This window comes from Danio rerio, chromosome 5 (genome assembly GCF_052040795.2).
Source record: "Danio rerio strain M-AB ecotype USA chromosome 5, GRCz13ab, whole genome shotgun sequence".
Taxonomy (NCBI): Eukaryota; Metazoa; Chordata; class Actinopteri; order Cypriniformes; family Danionidae; genus Danio; species Danio rerio.
Window position 1 is genome coordinate 14,020,001 of NC_141025.1, and position 21,764 is coordinate 14,041,764.

Here is a 21,764-nt window from a genome sequence, read left to right on the forward strand (position 1 = left end):
GCATCTTGTCACAGATTTGAAATAGTTTGATAACAAGCAGGAAATGGTTATGGGCCAATGGCATGACCACATTGAAATGGTCTATATTTTCAGAGAATTAGGATACATTAGTAAGTATGGTTAGAGTCTTTTTTTAAATATTATTAAATAAATTAGGAAATTAGATTGGCACCTTTAATGTAGCACAGTTTGCTATGTTTACGTTCGGCCCACAGTTCTCAATCAAGCTTGGATTTTGGCCCTTTATAGGAAAAAGTTTGGACATCCCTGGTATCTAGTATACACGTAGTGCAATACAAACTACAAACACAACCCTATGTTGATCTCCATTTTGTTTACGCAAAAAAACATTGCAGTCAAAGATAAACTTAGTGCCTTACCAACAAACTGCAATGTACTGCACACAGGAAACTTTGGTTTAATGCGAAACTGCATTAACTGCAGGGCTTCATAGGGTAACTTCAGCATGTCACTTACTACTACTACAAACACACACACATGTCGCCATTTGAAAGCAGAACAACCGGGCCTTTAACTACAAACAGCATCTCATTAGTTTAATTAAAAGCGTAACAGAAGACACAGCCATGCATAAACGTGCAGTATGTACCTTTGCGGATGGTTGGCGTTGTTTTATTCGCAGACACTCCCTTTTTTCCCTGACGAGTGCGGTTTGATGTGCTCGTACATGAACGCACGCCCTTTCAGTCACTACACAACAAAAGCCCGTCCGTCTGCGGAAGTCTCCGTGACCGACAGGATGTACAAACACGGCGAGATATAAGTACAATGGATGAGCGTGTGAGGCAAGAAGAAATGAATGAAGACCATCCGTTTTGTATGCAGATCGACACGGCTGCCTAGTAGGCGGCGCTTGAGCTTCCTCATGAATATTAGTACTATCAGTGTCACGCGCTAACCAATGAGCGTCCAGTTATTCCGTATTTAATATTAATAAGCCAAAGTTCTGCCTCCAGTGACAGGGAAATGTTCATTTGTTTCATCGTATGGTGAGTTAGATTATTTTTACATTTTTTATCCTTGATAAAAATAGGAAAATCCTAACTGCAGATAAAAGTGTTCCTCCAATTGCAATGGTTAAATGGAAACAAGCATTCTTCTTTTCCTCAAAAATCTGGTCAGATATTACAAAATACAAAATTCCTAATAAAGTAAAAGAAACTAATTATAAAATATTACAAACATATTATCCATGCAATGATTTTATAAGTAAGTTCAAGGAAGGTTTTTCACCCTTGTGTTGTTTTTGTAAAATGGAACCGGAAACAATTCTTCATTTATTTTTCTGTTGCAGTTACACAAAACCCAAGTTTCCTTACTACTTTTTGAAGTGTTTTATAAATTTATCAGTATAACTGAACAAATGGTTTTATTTACGGATTGCAACTCTGGATTTCTGGAAATGGACAAAGTAACTAAATTTCTGATTTTATTTGGAAAGTATCACATCCACAAAACAAAATGTATGCTGACTGTACCAAATTGTAAACTATTTTTCATTGATCTAAAACTTTTTTAAGATTCCCTCACTGCTATACAAAGTAATACCAAAGCTATTAACACATCTCAACTACTGGAAAAAATACTTAATGTACACAATTAATTTTTGTTAATTCCATTGTGTACTGTTTTATGTATAACTCTGTACACCCCTGTTTGATCAATAAAAATAAAAAGAGTTAGATTATTATTTTTTAAAAATTGGTTTAAAAAGTTTTTTTGTTTTTTTTCTGGTGGGACAGGTATTATATCGCCAAGGTTACTTAATGACTTATCTCTTGGTCTGAGTTCATTAGAGGTTTAAATTGGTTAAAGAGGCCCTATTTGAGGGTGCTTTCACACCTGTGAATCGATTCAGTTGTTCCGAAACAGAGATTAAAATTGTTACATTGTTGCTCTTTGCTCTTGGAGCGGTTCGCTTTCACACTGCAAAGTTTCTAATCGGACCAAAAGAGCTAAAACAAGTCACGTGTGAGTAAACTCTCCTTACATTGGTCAGAGTGTCAGGGTTTATTTTGCAGCGTCCCGCTCAGCTGTCAGGAGAGGTGCTGGTTTGGTGGTGATTGACATAAACTCTGCATAAATCTTGCCCTGTCAAACATGTTCTTTCCAAGTTCAAACAGGACATAGATCGAAACCGTTCATTTTGTTTGTCACAGCCAGAAACCGTGCCACATATCTTTTGGAATTATGCAGTGCAGCTAGTGTTTTTCAGCCAATGATAAACTTCCGGTGAAAACTTGATGTGACTATTTTCAATTTCATAAGGTTGCTTTTACAGCATAGATGTTGTAATGTAATTGTAATACATTCAGTTAAACAGACTTAAGCATGCATTTAGTTGTTCAAGCGTAAAACGAGGTTTAAAACCCGTGTAACTGCTAGCGACGTCAGGATCAGCAGGCGAGCGGATTGAAAATATTGGGGTAAAATATCATATTTTAAAGAAATGCAATTTAATGCAGCGCTTCTTGTCCGCTCTAAGACCCATATATTGTATATCTATCAGGCAGTGAAGATCACTGATTTTTAAAGAAATCAGACCTTAAATGTGGCAATTTTATAATGAAAGATGCTGGAATTTTATAACAGGAAGCGCTGAGGCTGGCTGGGTGAAATTAAAAGTCCTTGTGCATACGAGATCTCCAAATTCATTAACAACAAATATTGCCAAATTTTCATGTTTAATACCAACATGTTGTTTTTTGGATTTTAGAACATAAAAAAATATATAGACAGAAGCTTATGTTATTAATCTTTTGATAATATTTAAAAAGTACCATATTTACAGATGCAAATGTAACAACCAAAAACCATGTTATCCAGCTAAACGGGAAGAATTAGAATATTAAACGAACAGCATTAAAGCAAAGCACTAACAAAAAAAGCCATTAAAACTGTTTTTTTCTTTACAAGATTTTGTAATCCCGCAAGACCCTTACCACTGGCCCTTACCCTTTCTTAGTATGCATATAATTGTCTTATTTTCATTTAGCTTTTTTTTTGTACACCCCTGACCTTTTTTTCTTTTCTTTTTTTCTTATTTGTATTGATCTGTACTTTGTTCTTTAACCATTAATAAAAAAGAAATGTAAACAAAAAAGTAAAAAAATAAAAAAAACTGAATGGGAGACAGAGGAATGCATATAGGATGTTGTATATTTTTGTTCAGTGCACTTTAAGGTTTTATTTGTGTTATTTACGAGCTGTTTGATCCATGTTTTTTTCTGAAGGTTTTACTTTATTCCACTGGGTGACTAAAGTATTTTTTAAATAAAAATGACAAGACAGGCCAGTAGCCACCTTTTTCCAAAGGTGGATCTTTTTGCAGTTATACGCCTCATTTTCTATTTAATTATAAGATTTAAATACTGCATTTAAGTAACATTTAAAGCACTATTTTAGCTAGATTAGCTTGTCGGGTGGTCATCATAACCAAACTTTTTGATGTACCAAAAATATTTCTTAAAGATTTCAAATAAAGAAATATGAAAAAATGCTTTTTTTTAAAAATAAATAATTTATGACGTCATATAATTCGGGAGAAAAATAGGAATTTGTTAATGTCAGCACATTACATTATCCTCAATCAGAATTTTACCATTTCAATGAAAAATAATTAAAATGTAGTAGTAATAATAACAATAAAATAAATAATAATAATAATAATAATAATAATATTAACAATGTAAAGCTTGATGATTTTTCTAGCCTCTCTTGTAAAAAAGTGCATTTGTAAATTCATGGATAATAACAATAGCCAAAATAGTATTCAAATCAGTTTTTATACGGGCTGCTTTTGGTGCTTCACACCTTTTTATTGGTCGTTTATTTTGTTTTGTTTCAAGAATAAGGTCCATAAATGAGAATAAAAGTTACTTATAAAATGTTTTCCCTATTTAAAACAATACAGTAGTCAATACTTTATCAGTGTAGGGTAGGTCTTCCGAACCACTCAAACCTCCCTGGCTACTGGCCTGCAAGGTCATATTATTAATATTATTGCCATTATTGTGATTAGCTATTTAAATTTTAACATGAAGTTATTCAAAAAACAAACAAACAAAAAACCCCCATCAAATTCATGTTTTGTTTTGTTTCCCCCTGCACACCATAATTCCCGGGATAAAAACATGAGACCAGAAAAGCACAAAAATCGAGTCATCTACTTTTGCAAATGAACTCTTGACTTCATATATTTTCATACTCTTCATAACCTAATTCAGACCAGCACAATAGGCTGCACAATATAAACTTTCAGCGCTGATAGTGGATTGAACATGAGATGCAGTTCACAACACATGAGATTTGTGGAGTCGCTGCAGAGTTTAACTTTGAAGGTGCTGATCATCAGCATGTCACACACATATTCATGTACAGTTAAAGTCATCCTGTTATTTCCTCTCTTGTGAAATTTGCTTTCTTTTCAAATATATCCCATGTGCTTTTTAACAGAGCAAGAACATTTTAACAGCATTTCCTAATATATTTTTCCTTCTGGCAGGGGAAAGTCTTGTTTCTATTGTTTGGCCTGAATAAAAGCATTTTTATACCACTGGATCAACATTATTAAGCCCTTTTATAAATGTTTTTCCTTTTCTCGATTGACTACAGAACAAACTGTTGTCCAATGACTTGCTTAAGTAACTTAGCTACGCATTTAGGCTAAATTGTGTTTTAAACTGTGCAGAAAATCTCTAGTTAACAGAATCCGCAACCACAGCATAAGATCCCCACCTAGGGGTCAATAATAAGAGCTGCTATATTTCACTGATATGTTGGTCTTTTTTTAGATCACTTGGTTTGCGTTTTAAGGCATACATTTTAGTTTTATTTATTCATCAGTTTTCTAAATATTTACTCTATCTTTACCTAATATTGGCCTATAGCTTATATCGTAGCTCCCATCAAATTTCATAGTTCGCAAAAGTCACAAAAAACAGGTAAAACTATCGCCATTACAATAAATTTGTGTGAAAACCTGCAAGAACCTGATCTAAAGGTAAGCAGTTAATATTTCCACTGTTTGTATTCTTCCTGCTTTTCTTATCCATTTTACAGTAGATTTAACGTTACTTTCTAATAATTATGTATAATTTAATGTTAATGCATTCACCTCATTGGTTAGACTGCTCATGCCATTTCTTAAACACTTGACAGCCTTCCTTCATAAAATCAGTAGCCTATGACAAACGCATTTCTAAACTAGAACTACAATTGACAGCCAGCTTTCCCATGGAGAAAGCACATATAACTTGCATATATATATATATATATATATATATATATATATATATATATATATATATATATATATATATATATATAAGGGTGGAGCCGAACCCGAATACGGTATTCGGAAAGGCACGAATAGCGTGTTTTTACGAATATTCTATATATATATATATATATATATATATATATATATATTGTAGCGAGCGATTATTTGCCACGTCGCCCTGGTCGCTAATTTCACCCAGCTGGACCATCATCAAGTCAGGATCGATCACAGCTGGAGCGCATCAAGCCGAGAGACATATAAGCCCAACCTACGCCAGGAGAAGATGAGCTTCATTCATTCTATGACTCCCTGTGCTAATGTTTGTCTCTCTGTCTCTCCTTAGCGGACTCCAGCTCGTGACGATCCTTCACCCGACTACTCACTGTCCTTCACCTACTTCCCGGAGCACCAGAGCACCTCACCCTAAAGAAGAGCACCTTGTACATCACATTCACTTTGTAAATAAAGCACCCTCCGGGGACTTGTCTGTAAACTCATCCTGTTGTGCCGCTGTTTTCCCCCTGCCTCGCTACAACTGGTGGAGAATGCGCGCTTTTTCAGAGGGAAAAAATTCAGCACTTACCAGTAAGAAGAAGTAACCACTGAATTTTCTCTGTTTTTCTTCTGTTTACAGACAGGCATCCGCTCTCTCTCTCACTCACGCTCTCTTACTCGGCTGTCATCCCCTCCTGAGTCATGTCGATCGAAGAGGTAGTACGCCATCTAGCGGAAATCTCAAGAAGACAACAAGTGATAACTGAACAACTCACCGTCAGACAAGACCGTATGGAACAACAGCTCCGCCAAGCGGCCGGTTCCAGCCAGTTCTCTGAGGTGAGCGCCCATAGATTTATCACAAAACTCAGCGACCTGGATGATATTGATGCTTACCTGCACACCTTTGAGGTAATTGCGGAAAGAGAGAGATGGCCGAAGGAAAGTTGGGCGAGGATGTTAGCGCCATTCCTGACAGGAGAAGCTCAAAGAGCTTATTTCGCATTAGAGACACCGAAAAATGACGACTATGAAGCATTAAAAAAGGAGATACTCGCCAGAATGGGACTCTCCAATATAAGCGCAGCACAACAATTTTCTCAGTGGTCCTATGATGACAAACAGCCGGTTCGGACCCAAGCAGCCAACTTATCCAGATTGGGAAGATTATGGTTACTGGGAGGAGATCCAACCGCAGTCCAGGTCGCTGAGAAAGTAGTCATTGAAAAGATGATGAGGGCGCTACCCAGACGGCTCCGCACACTTACCAGCATGAGGAACCCCGACTCGCTGGCCGCTTTGGTGGAGGCGGTGGAGCTGGCGGAAGCTCATGTGGCCCGGGAGACTGGGGAGAGAGCGGCTCTGCCACCCCGGAGGGTAAATGCGCCATGGCGACCGGTGGAGGGCACAACACGACCAGGCAGCAGACCGGCGGTCCCCAGCCCAGTCGACGAGCCGATGCCCACAGAGCCAACAACACTCTCGGCCCCGGCCTGGACGGCAGGGTGCGTGGTACACCGCAACGTCCCTCCCGAAGCTCCCACCCGAAAAGTATGTTTAGACGGGAAAACACAGACGGCCACACTGGATACAGGAAGTGCAATAACACTGGTCCACCCAAACACATTAAAATACCATCAAGAAGGGAAAGGTCGAATCCCGATTACATGCATACACGGTGATACCCGCCACGTACCCGCCCAAAGAGTCACCATAGCGACGAAGTCGGGAAGCTGGCGCATCGAAGTAGGAGTGGTCCCAGATCTTCCAGTACCCCTCCTTTTGGGCAGAGACTGGCCGGGGTTCGATGATCTCCTCACCCACCATCAGGCTCGATCGGCTCGGGCAAAGAAGAACAGCAAGGGACGGGCTCAACGGGACCGCCAAACAGCGCTGATGGCCACCGAGAGCGACAGAGGGGGTGAGTCATCATCGGCTAACCTGTACTATGATCTTTTCCAACAGATTACCGCAGGTGGCGATTTCGGGAGAGCACAGCGTGAAGATGAAACGTTGAAGCACTGCTGGCCACAAGTCCGGATCAAGTCCGGATCAGCCCTCACCCCCTCCCACATTTTATTGTGCAAAATGGTCTGCTGTACTGTGTCGAAGAGAGGCGGGGGGAAACGAAGACGCTATTGGTCGTCCCGAGGACCAAAAGGGAGACTGTTCTGGAACTGGCACATACTCACCCGATGGCAGGACACCTAGGAGCAGCCAACACGATCAAAAGGATCAGAGATCGTTTCCACTGGCCCGGGTTGGATGGAGAAGTAAAGAGGTATTGTCAGGCATGCGACATCTGCCAAAGAACGTCTCCCCAACGACCACCCCCCAGCCCTCTGATACCATTACCCATCATTGAGGTGCCCTTCAACCGCATTGGCATGGACTTAATAGGGCCTTTGCCGAAGTCGGCCCGGGGACATGAACACATCCTTGTCATCCTCGACTACGCCACCAGATATCCAGAAGCGATCCCTCTGAGAAAAGCCACGTCATCGGCAATCGCTAAGGAGCTGTTTTTATTATGCAGCCGAGTAGGAATACCAGCAGAGCTGGGCACCCCATTCATGTCCCGGTTGATGGCAGACCTCTGCCGCCTCCTAAAGGTAAAGCAAATAAAAACCTCTGTTTATCATCCGCAGACTGATGGCTTGGTGGAGCGCTTTAACAAGACGCTGAAGCAGATGCTCCGCAGGGTGGTGGCAGAGGATGGGCGCGACTGGGACCTCATGATCCCGTACGTGCTTTTCGGGATCAGAGAAGTTCCCCAAGGATCTACAGGTTTTACACCATTTGAACTGCTGTTCGGCCGCCAACCACGAGGGCTATTGGATGTGGCTCGTCAAGCTTGGGAACAAGAGCCAGCCCCACAACGGTCAGTAATTGAGCACGTGCGGGACATGAGAGAACGAATAGAGAAAGTCATGCCCATCGTCAAGCAACATCTGACTGAAGCCCAGCGCGCCCAACAGCGATTATATAACCGGCCCGCCCAACCCAGAGAGTTCCACCCAGGGGACAAGGTAATGATCCTGATACCTACCACCACCTTAAAGTTTTTGGTATCCTGGAAGGGGCCATATACAGTGGTAGAAAGGGTAGGGCCGGTAAACTATCGAGTCCGTCAGCCGGGACGAAGAAGAGAAGAACAACTTTACCACATCAACTTGATGAAGAAATGGGTTGCAGCTCCAGGTCATCTAGTTGCCTTCTCAGAAGAAACTTCTCCCGTTGTCCATATAGGTGAGCAACTCTCACCAAATCAGAAGGCGGAGCTGCAAGCCTTGGTCGGTCAGTTCAGGGATGTGTTCTCAGAGAAACCGGGCCGAACCACCATCATCCAGCACGACATCATCACCCCACCTGGCACCATCGTCCGGCAGAGGCCTTATCGAGTACCAGAAGCTCGCCGGCTGGCTATCAACGAGGAGATCCAAAAGATGAGGAAATTGGGAATCATCGAACCATCTCGTAGCCCGTGGTCCAGCCCCATAGTGATGGTCCCCAAACCCGATGGCACCCTCCGCTTCTGCAATGACTTCAGGAAGCTGAACGAAATTTCCAAATTCGACGGGTACCCCATGCCTCGGGTGGACGAGCTGCTGGATCGGCTGGGTGGAGCCCGATTCATATCCACGATCGACCTCACCAAAGGCTACTGGCAACTACCACTAAGTGAAAGCGTCAAGGAGAAAACCGCCTTCTCCACTCCCGGTGGGCACTGGCAATACCGGGTTCTTCCCTTCGGGCTCCACGGGGCTCCAGCAACATTCCAGCGTATGATGGACATCCTGCTGAGACCCCACCAGCCGTATGCAGCAGCATACCTCGACGACCTAATCGTCCACTCCGAGTCATGGGAAGAACATCTATCCCGGTTGCGGAGGGTGCTCCTTGATCTTCGTAGGGCTGGGCTCACAGCTAATCCCAAGAAATGCCACCTGGGTCTAGCAGAAGCCAAATACCTCGGTTTCCACATCGGTAGAGGTCTCATACAGCCACAACAGAACAAGATCAGAGCACTACAAGAAACTCCACAACCCACCACAAAGACCCAGGTACGTGCATTTCTGGGGTTAGCGGGCTACTATAGATGTTTCATTCCCAATTTCTCATCCATAGCCAGCCCTTTGACAGACCTGACCAGAAAGGGGCAGCCAGAGAGGATACAGTGGAGCAGAGAAGCAGATGGCGCGTTTCAAGCCCTGAAGACTGCACTAACATCCTCACCGGTACTGCACGCACCTGACTTTGGCTGCCCCTTCATTCTTCAGACAGACGCTTCCGACTCGGGCCTGGGCGCGGTCCTCTCCCAGGTCCACGGCGATGAAGAACACCCCATCATGTACGTGAGTCGGAAGCTTACCCCTGCAGAGACCCGGTACGCCACGGTAGAGAAAGAGGCCCTGGCGATCAAGTGGGCAATCCTGGAGCTCAGGTATTACTTACTTGGCAGAAGATTCACCCTGGTGACCGACCACGCTCCACTACAATGGATGTCAACAGCGAAAAATAACAACGCTCGAGTCACCAGATGGTTCCTGTCGCTCCAGGATTACAACTTCACTGTTCAACATCGAGCCGGGGCCTCCCACGGAAACGCCGACGGGCTCTCAAGGCTATGGTCAGGATGGGCAGGTCTGTCAAAACATTCTACCCCCCCTCTAAATACTCTACCTTTCCTCCGCAGAACACCCAGGACCAGGACGACGCTAAGGGGGGGGGAATGTAGCGAGCGATTATTTGCCACGTCGCCCTGGTCGCTAATTTCACCCAGCTGGACCATCATCAAGTCAGGATCGATCACAGCTGGAGCGCATCAAGCCGAGAGACATATAAGCCCAACCTACGCCAGGAGAAGATGAGCTTCATTCATTCTATGACTCCCTGTGCTAATGTTTGTCTCTCTGTCTCTCCTTAGCGGACTCCAGCTCGTGACGATCCTTCACCCGACTACTCACTGTCCTTCACCTACTTCCCGGAGCACCAGAGCACCTCACCCTAAAGAAGAGCACCTTGTACATCACATTCACTTTGTAAATAAAGCACCCTCCGGGGACTTGTCTGTAAATTCATCCTGTTGTGCCGCTGTTTTCCCTCTGCCTCGCTACAATATATATATATATATATATATATATATATATATATATATATATATATATATATATATATATATGATTTCCTACCCTGTTAAATCATTGTTGATAACTTATGTGAGAATCATTAACATGATCAGTGTCTGCATGGATGAATATCATTAATTATTACCAAAAACATAAAGTAAAATTAAAAGTAAATTGAGCAAATATGTTATTTGAGAAGCGTTTACCAAACTGGTAGCCCTCCACATTAATCGGTACCCAAGAAGTAGCTCTCAGTTTCATAAAGGTTGGTGACTCCTGCAATAGAGAAAATGCTATTCATGCACACAACGTTCACTTACAAGTGAATTGGCACATTTGTTATTTAAGTTAATTTGATGCAGAAACATTATTTTTTACATTTTTATTTATTTAACATTTTATTTATTCATTATTTGCATCATGTGGGAAGTAAAATGTCATAAAATAATATGCTGCAAATGAACATTTTTTCTGACCATTTTCTGTAAACCTTAGAGATGGTTGTGCGTGAAAATCCCAGTAGATCAGCAGTTTCTGAAATACTCAGACCAAGCCCATCTGGCACCAACAACTATGCCACATTCAAAGTCACCTAAATCACCTTTCTTCCCTATTCTGATGCTCGGTTTAAACCGCAGCAGATCGTCTTGACCATGTCTACATGCCTAAATGCATTGATTTGCTGCCATCTGATTGGCTGATTAAAAATTTGAATTAATGAACAGTTGAACAGATGTACCTAATAAAGTGGCCGGTGAGCATGTAATTGGTAGAGACCAGAGTTGTAAAAACAATAGTTACTTTAAGACAACTGATGCATTATATTACATTTGCTACTTTTTCATCTGGGCTTAACTAGATGTTTTTGTAATAATATTTAAAAAAAAGCAAAATTTGACAAACACAAGGCCTTTTTACACCAAAAAAGATGAAATGTGAAGTGAATAAACCCGTCTAATGCAAATATAAATTCATGTCTTAACAGTTGAGTGCTCAAACTAATTGTCAGCAGTGCTGCTTTTCTGGAATGCACAATGTATTTATTTATTTTGACTGTTGAATGCTTGATCCTGATTGGTTGATGAACATTCTAAGGTGTGCATTTTTTCCCAGATAATCGTACAGCTGAAGTTACAGTTCTACATCAGTGTGCTGGAAGATTTCAGTTCTTTCACAGCCTAAAAGTGTCAAAAATCTGATCAAAACTAAACAGAAGGTTTCTTAACACAAGCCACAATATATACATACAAAAGCACAGACACAGTCAAACTAAACGTTTATTGGCATCTTTATGTTTTTAGTTTACATTTAGAGACTCAGATTTGTTCCTAGAAGAGAAGTTAAATGATTAGTTTACCCAAAAATGATAATTTACTCACTATTTACCCTCCCTCAAGTGGTTCCGATCTTTTATGAGTTTCTTTTTTTTCTGTTGAACATTAAAGAAGATATTTTGAAGAATGTTAGAAAACAGTAACAATTGAAACCCATAGTGGAAAAAATATGGATGTCAGTGGTTACAGGATTGGATAAAATTGATTGGACAGCTAGCTCAAATGTGACACTGTTGGGTGCTGTTTTTCAACTTCCTACAGCTTGAAAAAAAAGTTGGGTGGTCAGCGCTCATTGTAAGACGTACACTCAAAAAAAAAAAAAAAAAAAAAAAAAAAAAAAATATATATATATATATATATATATATATATATATATATATATATATATATATATATATATATATATCACTAATATATATGTTGTAACATTCAGCTCAAGGAAAAAATGCTTCAATGGACATGCAGCCTAAAGAAAATATTTTGAAAGCATTAGAAAATGGCAACCATAAAAATACTATGATTACCGGTTTCCAACATTATTCAAAATAGCTTTTTCTTGTGTTGAGAACACAAAAGAAAATATTTTGAAGAATGTTAAAAAACAGCAACCATTGACACCCATAAGAAAAGAAAACTCTGTGGATGTCAATGGTTACTGGTTTGCTGCATTTTTCAAAACATCTTGTTTAGTGTCTACCAAAACACAAAAGAAGGTATTTTTAAGAATGTTAGAAAATGGTAACCGTTAACACTCATAGGGAAAAAATACAATAGTCGTTAATGGTTACTGGTTTCCAGCATTTTTTGAAATATCTTCTTTAGTGTTCAGTAGAACACAAAAGTAGAAATTTAAAGAATGTTGGAAAACGGTAACTATTGACACCCATAGAGGGAAAAGTACTATGGGTGTCTAATGGTTACCAGTTTACAACATTTTATAAAATATCTTATTTTGTGTTCAACAGAACCCAAGGTTCAAATAGATCAGTGAAAAAAATACTACGGATATGAATGGTTACTGGTTTCAACATTTTTCGAAATATCTTTTTTTGTGTCCAACAGTCCACGAAAGAATTTATTTTGAAGAATGTTATGAAAATGGTAACCATTGACACCCATAGGGGGAAAAATACTATGGTTACCGGTTTCCAACATTTTTCAAAATATCTTCTTGTGACCAACAGAACACAAAAGAAGATATTTTTGGGAATGTTAAAAAAAAATGGTAACTATTGACACCCATAGGGAAAAAATACAATAGTTGTCAATGGTTACTGGTTTCCAGCATTTTTTGAAATATCTTCTTTAGTGTTCAGTAGAACACAAAAGTAGATATTTAAAAGAATGTTAAAAAACGTTAACCACTAACGCCCATAAGAAAAAAATATTATGTATGTCAATAGTTACCAGTTTCCAACATTCTTCAAAGTATCTTCTTTTGTGTTTAACAGAACCAGATGTGTGAAGTGAAGGGTGAGTAAATGATGGCAGAATCTTCAGTTTTGAGTGAACTACGCTTTTAACAAACAAATCGTCCTATACGAAATACGCTGCCAGGGCTGCCATTTTATCTTTGGGCTTTTTGGGATTTCCTCTCCCCATGGGCCTCCTCCCTCGGCCCTTCCCTCTCCCTCTGCGGGCTCCCCCAGCCCGGTGCATGGGGTGTCGCATGGTGGCGTGTTTCAGCTCCACCAGATCCTGAAATGCAGAATCGCAGAACACGCAGCCAGTGTGTTGTGTCTCCCCATCAGGCAGCGGCGAGCGCGTCTTATTAAAGTCCACGATGACCAGAGAGGCTTCGCAGGAGTCACAGCTGTCCTGGGACACCTGCACTTTATGGGCCTGCTCGAAGAAATGGACCACCACGTTGCATTTGTTGCAGGCCATGCGCCACTTTGGGCCCGAGGTGGGATCAAACACCAATACGCCGGTCTCACATTCAACACACTGACCAATGCCCAGAGAGTTGAGCGAGTGCTGACAGGACGGGTGAGTGCATTCATTACAGCCCATGCCTGACCAGAGACACATAACAAGAGATGATTTGTGTTTTTAAAGTACTCATAAAATGAAATCTAACATATTAATTTTGTCAGCCCACCCCCCTATAAATATATAATATTAGTAGAAAATGTAATTTCTACAAAGCTTATTTCTTTTCTATTCTATGTATTTTATGTATATATGACAAACACCTTTTTTTAATAGCTGTTCAACTTTGGGGTCACCATATCTGTCTATATCTCTCTCCACACACACACACACATGCGCGCACAGCACGCACACACGCACGCACGCACACGCACGCACGCACACACACACACACACACACACACACACACACACACACACACACACACACACACGCACACACACACACGCACACACACACATGCACACACACACACACCCCTCACAAATCTCTCTTTTAAACTCATATTTAATAGGAGCTGAACAATATTATATTTGTGCAAATGCATTAAATTAGTGAGTACTGAAGCCAAATGTGGAGCTTATCTAACAAAATAACTCACAATAACGGTCCAAAAACTAGAACAACTAAATGAATATGTTAAAAAAAATATTAAACACAAGTTTAAAAAAAAGGGAAAAATCAAGTAAAGCAAAAAAGAAAAAAAAATTTAGTTGAAATTTTGTAGGTTGTAAAATATTTTTGCAATATTTTGCTTGAATTTAATTGTATTATCTTTTAATTTCTATTAACTCTATTAAACTATATTTACTGAGAAATGGATAAATATAAGGTGAACTCAAATATGCTGAGCACAAAAAAAAATATATATATATATATATATAGTTTTATATATAAAGCCCCTATAATAAATTATAATATAAATTATTCGCCGCTCTGTTTATTTTTTCCCCAATTTCTGTTTAACGAAGAGAAGATTTCTTTTCATCACATTTTACAGAGCCTTTAAATGTCACTTTTAGCTCTATAGAAGTGTCTTAAAAAATATCTAGTCAAATATTATTAACTGTCATCATGACAAATATACAATAAATCAGTCATTAGAAATCAGTTATTAAAACTATTATGTTAAGAAATGTGCTGAAAAAATCTGCTCTCCATTAAACAGAAATTGTAGAAAACAAACAAACAGGAAACTAATAATTTAGGGGGGCTAATAATTCTCACTTCAACAAATATATATATATATATATATATATATATATATATATATATATATATATAAATATAAAGCCCTTATTACTTTATATAAAAATCTAAATGTTGTTCAAGGCACAATAAAACAATCAAAATAAACGCTTTCTAGTCTCTCTCACCTTTCTTCATGTCTCTGAACGGAGGGTTGCTGAAGCAGTACGGACACACAGGATAACTTTTCCCACGAGAGCCTGAAGTCCAGAGAACCAGCTCAAACTCATCCAGAGGACACTTCAGCTCTTTGTAGAGCTTAATGGCTCCGTTCTGTGGTAAACTGTAGGTCTCGTCACAGTGAGAGCAGTGCAGACGACTGGGTTTAGCCTGAGGAGGATTACGAAAAACAATGATTTACTTTACATTTCTCAAACCTTTAAGACTGAGCAGTAAAAAGTGGTCCGGGGTATTGTTTGGGTCAGTCTTTTATAGTTGTTTTTGCTGTGTTTGTTAGCATGTAAAGTTTGACAGTTCTCATTTCTCAGGTTTTTCAATCATATTATGAATATTCATGTTAATATGAGTAATAATTTTATATCCACATAAATAGAAGGTCGCTGGTTCAAGCCTCAGCCGGGTCAATTGGCATTTCCGTGTGGAGTTTGCATGTTCACCCCATGTTTGTGTGGGTTTCCTCCGGGTGCTCCGGTTTGCCCCACAGTCCAAGGACATGCGCTATAGGTGAATTGGGTAAGCTAAATTGGCCGTAGTGTATGTGTGTGAATGAGAGTGTCTGGTTTCCCAGTGATGGGTTGCAGCTGGAAGAGCATCCGCTGCATAAAATATATGCTGGATAAGTTGACGGTTCATTCCGCTGTGGTGAGCCCTGATAAATAAAGGAACAAAGCCGAAAAGAAAATAAATGATTGAATGAATGATGCATGTTTTAAAGTAGGGCTGCACAATATATTGTTTCACCATCGATATCACAATGTGCGCATCCACAATAGTCACATCGCATGATAGACAATGTTGATTCTTAGGGTGCTTTCACACTTGGTTCATTTGCCTGGACCGTACTCAAGTTTGATTGCCTCCCCTTGCCACCTCCTCGGTTGGTTTGTGTTCACACTGTCTTTTTCCTTCTGACCCCTGGTACGCTTGCGTCATCAAGCGTCTGTTTTGTTTACAGCTGTTGCTAGGTGGCGGTCACGAAAGCAAGCGCCAAAATGGAAAGACTTCCGCATATTGCAGTCATTCTACTTTTATTGAAGCTTTTGGTTTTGGACATACAGAAAGCGACTCGCGTCCATCTGCCACAAAAATTTTATAATCATTCAGAACTGTTTTTGGAGGAGACAAGCAGACATCACTGTGATCACTGTGTTTGCTCTGGCTCAGTCCTGCGCATGTCATAAAGGTACGAAACATGACACACACATACACTAACGAACGTTATGAAAACGATAGTTTGTTGTACAGTTGACGGTTCACTTCTGTTATTTGGTATGATTGGATTCACATCTGAAGTAACCCGTATCCGAGTTCGCATGAACCGGTGTCCACCTCTTTCAGGTGGACTCGGGTACAGTTCACAGGTGCACACCCGAGTTCAGAAGACACGTTTACACTAGCTAAACGTACCGTACTATGACGTCAAACGAACCCGGGTGCGGACCAAAAGTGCCAGTGTGAAAGCACCCTTAATTAAAGTTGACCCGGAGCCAGCAGTTTAACCATAATAGTGTGAAAGTTTAACACTTGTGTTTTTAAACCCTGTGACTAAGCATTTCAAGAGAATTTATAACATTTGGAATAAAAAAGTTCTGATGTTTGGGGGTGTAAGAAAGATTATTTGTATTTCATTATTTATACGACTTTTGCAAAACCAAGTTTCCTCATTCTTACTTAGAATTTTTGTCTTGCTTCTAGTCTAAAATATCTACATTTCAAAGTGTAAATAAGATTATTTTAATTTCCCCATTGACTGATATCGCTATATTTATTGCAGAAAGATTAAATACCGAATTATCATTTTTTTTCCAATATTGTGCAGCCTTATTTTAAAGGCAAATGTACTGAACGTCAGGCTAGGATGGAGAAAATTAGCACTCATGCAAGCAGTGGACATTGTAGCCCATTAGACAAGAACATCAGACCAATAGCCTGAGTGCTGAGTTGCATTGATAATTAATTTATCCATTTAGGTAAAAAGCATCCACGCTGAAGGTCATTTTCAGGTGCGCAAGTACAGGTGGAGGGAACAAGAGATAAAAGTCTGACTAAAAGCCAAAAATGCAGATGTAATCCACGTCATTTACAGAAATGTGACCCTACCGATGCTAATTAGGATCAAAGTTATTGTATAAATGTAGATGCTTATTCATACTCATCAATGACTCATCAAAACATTTGGCTGGTTTTCTCATTGTTAATAATCAACATCAAATTATTATGGAATAAAATACAGAGGTCAAAATTTTAGGGTCAGTAAGTTTTATTTTAAAAATAACTATTTATTTAGTAAGAATGTAGTTTATTCATTAAAAGTGACAGAAATGAGATTTATAATGTTAATAAATATATACATATCAAATGTAATTTGTAACTTTCTATTTATGAAGGTATAAAGAAAATATAATGATGTCAATAATTGTAATACTAAAAGTATGCATTTTTACAAAAATATTAGGCAACACAAATGATTTTCACCATGAAGTTTCTTTCTTCTGTTTAACACACAAAAAAGAAATTCTGAAGAATGTTTTGAATAAACATCTTCTTTTGTATTCAAGAGAACAAAAAATCACTGGAAACAAATAACTGGAAACAACTATTCCATCCATACACTCACATTCACTCATTCAGTACGGTCAATTTAGGTCATCCAATTCACCTATAGCGCACGTCTTTGGACTGTGGGGGAAACCGGAGCACCTGCAGGAAACCCACACTAACACGGGGAGAACACGCAAACTGCACACAAAAATACCAACTGGCCCAGCCGGGACTCGAACCAGCGACCTTCTTGCTGCGAGGCGACAGTGCTAACCACTGAGCCACAGTGTCGCCCCGAAATTTGTAACTGATAAACATTATACGCTACCACATCCTTTTAAAAATACAGTAATATTGTAATAATGATATAAAGTAACATTGACTGATAAAGAAAGCCTGCGTTTATAGAGGTTTAGAGCAATATGACAGACCTGGATGTACTTCATGAAGCGATGGCACTTGCCGCAGCGAGAAAGAGGTTTTCCAGTAGCGGCGATTGGGGAGAAGGACACCTCCATCAGCTCATCCATACCTGTTCAAACATTTACAATAGCTTACTAAACAAAATTAATGACACATTAATGGCAACACAATCTCACAGCAAATCGTAACTTTTTGATTTAGTGGCTAATTCGTTTGAATCTCATTCATACACTTTAGTACGATTTGCTTATCCTCAATGACAGTAACTTGGGTTTAAGGGCGGGGTTTGTAGCCAAGCCTCCTTTTTAAAATCGTACACTTTTGTACAACTGAACTCACATGAATTCGTACGAATTAATCATTAAACTGACAAAATGTAAAATAGTTACGTCTCCTCATAAGATCAGGCTGATTAATGAATGATTACTGCTTAAAGTCTCTGCTGACAATTGTATACTGCAAAGGTGGAACAAAAGTACATCTGAAGTGATATTCTGCTCATTGAAAAAAAGCTAACATTTTTATATTTAGATTTTCTGCTAAAGTATATAAGTAAATAAAAATAGAAAGTAATAAGTTAAAATAATTGCGTTAAAATAAATGATCTGCTAGTGATGCAAGTTATTTTCAGTCTGAAATAATAATGTTTTACTTACCCCTTTAGTAAATTATTTTGCTTGTTTTAAAGAAAAACTCACTTAATATTGACAACAACATTTTTTACTTGTTTAAAAAATGCTTCTTGATTTAAGAATTTAGAGATATTTGGATTAGAAGACAAATAATTTTTTTGTGACGTTTTTTTGTGAAGTTTCTATCTGATCATTCTACATTTGACTTAAATATTCTACAAAAAATAACTTTATAAAGGTACAGTTGAAGTCAAAATGAATCGGATTTCAAATATTTCCCAAATGATGTTTAACAGAGCAAGGAATTTTTCACAGTATTTCCGATAATATATTTTTTTTTCTGGAGTAAGTCTTATTTATTTTATTTTGGCTAGAATAAAAGCAGCTTTTAATTTTTATTATTTAATTTATCTTTTAATATTAATAGCCTCCTTAAGCAATATATTTATCAATAGTTGACAGAACAGACCACCATTATACAATAAGTTACCTAATTACCCTAACTTGCCTAATTAACCTAGTTAAGCCTTTAAACTGCACTTTAAGCTGAATACTAGTATCTTGAGAGATCTAGTAAAATATTATTTTCTGTCATCATGGCAAAGATAAAATAAATCAGTTATTAAAAATGAGTTATTAAAACTATTATGTTTAGAAATGTGTTGAAAAAAATCTCCTCTTCGTTAAACAGAAATTAGGGAAAAAATATACAGGGGGGCTAATGACTCAGGAGGGCCAATAATTCTGACCTAAACTGTTTGTGGTACTTTACCTGCGATTGAGTCCACAAAGTAGTGAAACTTCCTCTTGAAGATGTCCAGTGTGTGCTGTAAGACCTGCTGGAAGTTTGCTTTTCCTAAAGCTATCAGGGTCAGCTGCTTTTCAACAGCGCTACGGATTGTGGGCAGAACAAGATCTGCATCTAAAACACACACACAGATGAGCAAAAATGAGAAAAGATTAGCTTGTACTAGGGTTGTCGCTGTACTGGAATTCGATACCAATTGATAATGAAGTTTTAAAAACATCCCGCTAACTTTTGAGCATGTTCTTAAACAGCAATTTAAAGCCGCGATTTGTCAGCTTATAAACACACCAGCTGATCGATGTGACTTTGAAATGCTCCAGTGTCCCAGCATCTGCGCTCACACTCAGTAAACAGCAGTAAGTTTGGTGAACTGATGACCTTCATGGCCAATCACAGTCATTTCTGTTGAGCAAGTGAACACAATGGCAAATCAGCAGTGTTTAAGAACGAGCTCAACAGCGCTCAAATATTAGCCGGAAATGGACGTTTTAAAGATTTCAGTATCGACTGGTACTGATTCCCAATATCGTGACAACCCAAGCATGTACATATTTATTTAGCCCACTTACTGTACACATATCTTCACCTTGGAATTATAAAGGTTCTCTCTGCATTCTGAATGATTTTGAGACATTGAGCTTTAAAGTTTAAACAGTATGTGTTTAACATTTGTTTTTTAAATTAAAAGTCTTAAAATGTAAATAACTTATAAAAAAATCCCATAAAGTAAACAAATTGTTATTTAATAAGAATATGTTAATAACTCAATTTTGACAAAAATGTCATATAGAACCTTATAATTCTAAGGTGATGATATTACAGATTCAGTTCAGCAAAGGCTAGAATTGCAACTACTAAGCTGCGTAGCTTGCAGACACTACAACAAATTAATAAAATGCTTGCGTTTCCAATGTTTGCTCTTACCAATCTTATAGTAACCGTGAACCAGAACTATCCCCAGGTTGGTGGGTTTGAGTTTGCGTCCACTTTCAACCGTCACATAGTTCCTCTGGCAGATGTTGTTTATGTGGACGGGGATGCTGGCATCAGTGCCTGGAGAAGAAACATTAGAAGCAGTCCATAAATTATCTTATTTTAAAATATCTTATAAGTATATTCTATATTCTATAAATAAAAGGGATTTTTATGAATGTGACATGTGGCCGTTCACTTGGTTTGCTAAACTTGATGGGGCCCTCAGGTCTAAAACGTTTGCCCACCACTGCTCTATGCTTATAGAGATGTCACTTGCTCCATAGTGATGTCACTTCCTCTGACGGGAAACTCTGGATTTGAGATGCCATTATTCTCTCTCAATTTATTCATTCATTCATTTTCTTTTCGACTTAGTTCCTTTATTAACCTAAGGTGGCCACAGCGGAATGAACCGGCAACTTATCCAGCATATGTTTTACGCAGCGGATGCTCTTCCAGTCATAACCCATTTCTGGGAAATCTCTTTGAATTATTTCTACAAAATGTTTTGGATACACAAATAAATCTTAAATTAGTTTTTTGTTATATCTGCTATAGTAAAATTACCCAGAATTTCTCATTTAGTTAAAAAAAATAAAATAAAAATGAGCTATCTGGTGCAAAGTTAGCATCTTGAGCTAAAGCACAACATGGTGGAAAATGTCAACTCTATTACGGTCAGCTTTATTAATAGTTCAAAAACTTTAACAAGACGTTATACAACAAATAGTCCCAGAATCAAACGTTCCCCATCCCATATAAGCATTTTGCATTTCTTTACATTTCTATCAGATTCAGATTACTGTAAATCATTCATTAGTTGTAAATAGGGATGTAACGGTATCAGAATTTCACGGTACGATAAAACCTCGGTATGAATGGCACGGTACGGTATTTATTGAATAATTTACAGGAAAAACAAAACTAATGAAAAGACTCGAAAAAAGTGCCAAAAGTGCTTATTTACCTTAGCACTGAACATATCAATGACATACAAATTAGCCATCCATCTGTAAATTTCAAAACAGGAACTTCAATTTTTCAATTTTAATAACAAAAAACTATTAAACATATAAAAAAAAAATAAAGTTTCAATTTAGTATTGTTGAAAACTCATCACATTCAACATTTAATCACTCACTCACTTAGATAGAGATGGGTTTTTTAAGGAAAATGATCATATAACTATAATCTGGTAAAAGCTGGGATCTCTGGGCATGTCCCCAGCAACAGAAAAAAACCCCTCTCATTTGGGACTAAGGTTT

At 38.7% G+C, this 21,764-nt stretch overlaps 2 protein-coding genes across 5 annotated transcripts in view; both read right to left on the reverse strand.

Moving 5' to 3' along the window:
- Nucleotides 1-810, reverse strand: part of ppm1f (protein phosphatase, Mg2+/Mn2+ dependent, 1F) — a 26,002-nt gene extending 25,192 nt beyond the window's left edge. Inside the window, exon 1 of one of the 3 annotated variants that reach the window (XR_015490248.1) lies at nucleotides 611-720. The gene's annotated coding sequence lies outside the window, so the exon portion shown is untranslated. Of the gene's footprint in view, nucleotides 1-380 lie in introns of all 3 variants that reach the window. The other 2 variants (XM_087251956.1, NM_001018155.2) reach the window with 2 other exon arrangements.
- Nucleotides 811-11,684: 10,874 nt separating this feature from the next.
- top3b (DNA topoisomerase III beta) overlaps nucleotides 11,685-21,764 on the reverse strand; it is a 37,287-nt gene continuing 27,207 nt past the window's right edge. Inside the window, exons 14-19 of one of the 2 annotated variants that reach the window (XR_015490998.1) lie at nucleotides 20,449-20,577; nucleotides 19,489-19,638; nucleotides 18,093-18,193; nucleotides 15,069-15,270; nucleotides 13,155-13,774; nucleotides 11,685-11,934 (exon numbers count right to left, since the gene is read on the reverse strand). Coding sequence is in view for 1 of the 2 variants with exons in the window: in XM_087253289.1 (XP_087109415.1) it covers nucleotides 13,296-13,774; nucleotides 15,069-15,270; nucleotides 18,093-18,193; nucleotides 19,489-19,638; nucleotides 20,449-20,577 (1,061 nt within the window). In the remaining variant the exon portion in view is untranslated. Of the gene's footprint in view, nucleotides 13,775-15,068; nucleotides 15,271-18,092; nucleotides 18,194-19,488; nucleotides 19,639-20,448; nucleotides 20,578-21,764 lie in introns of both variants that reach the window. The other variant, XM_087253289.1, reaches the window with a different exon arrangement.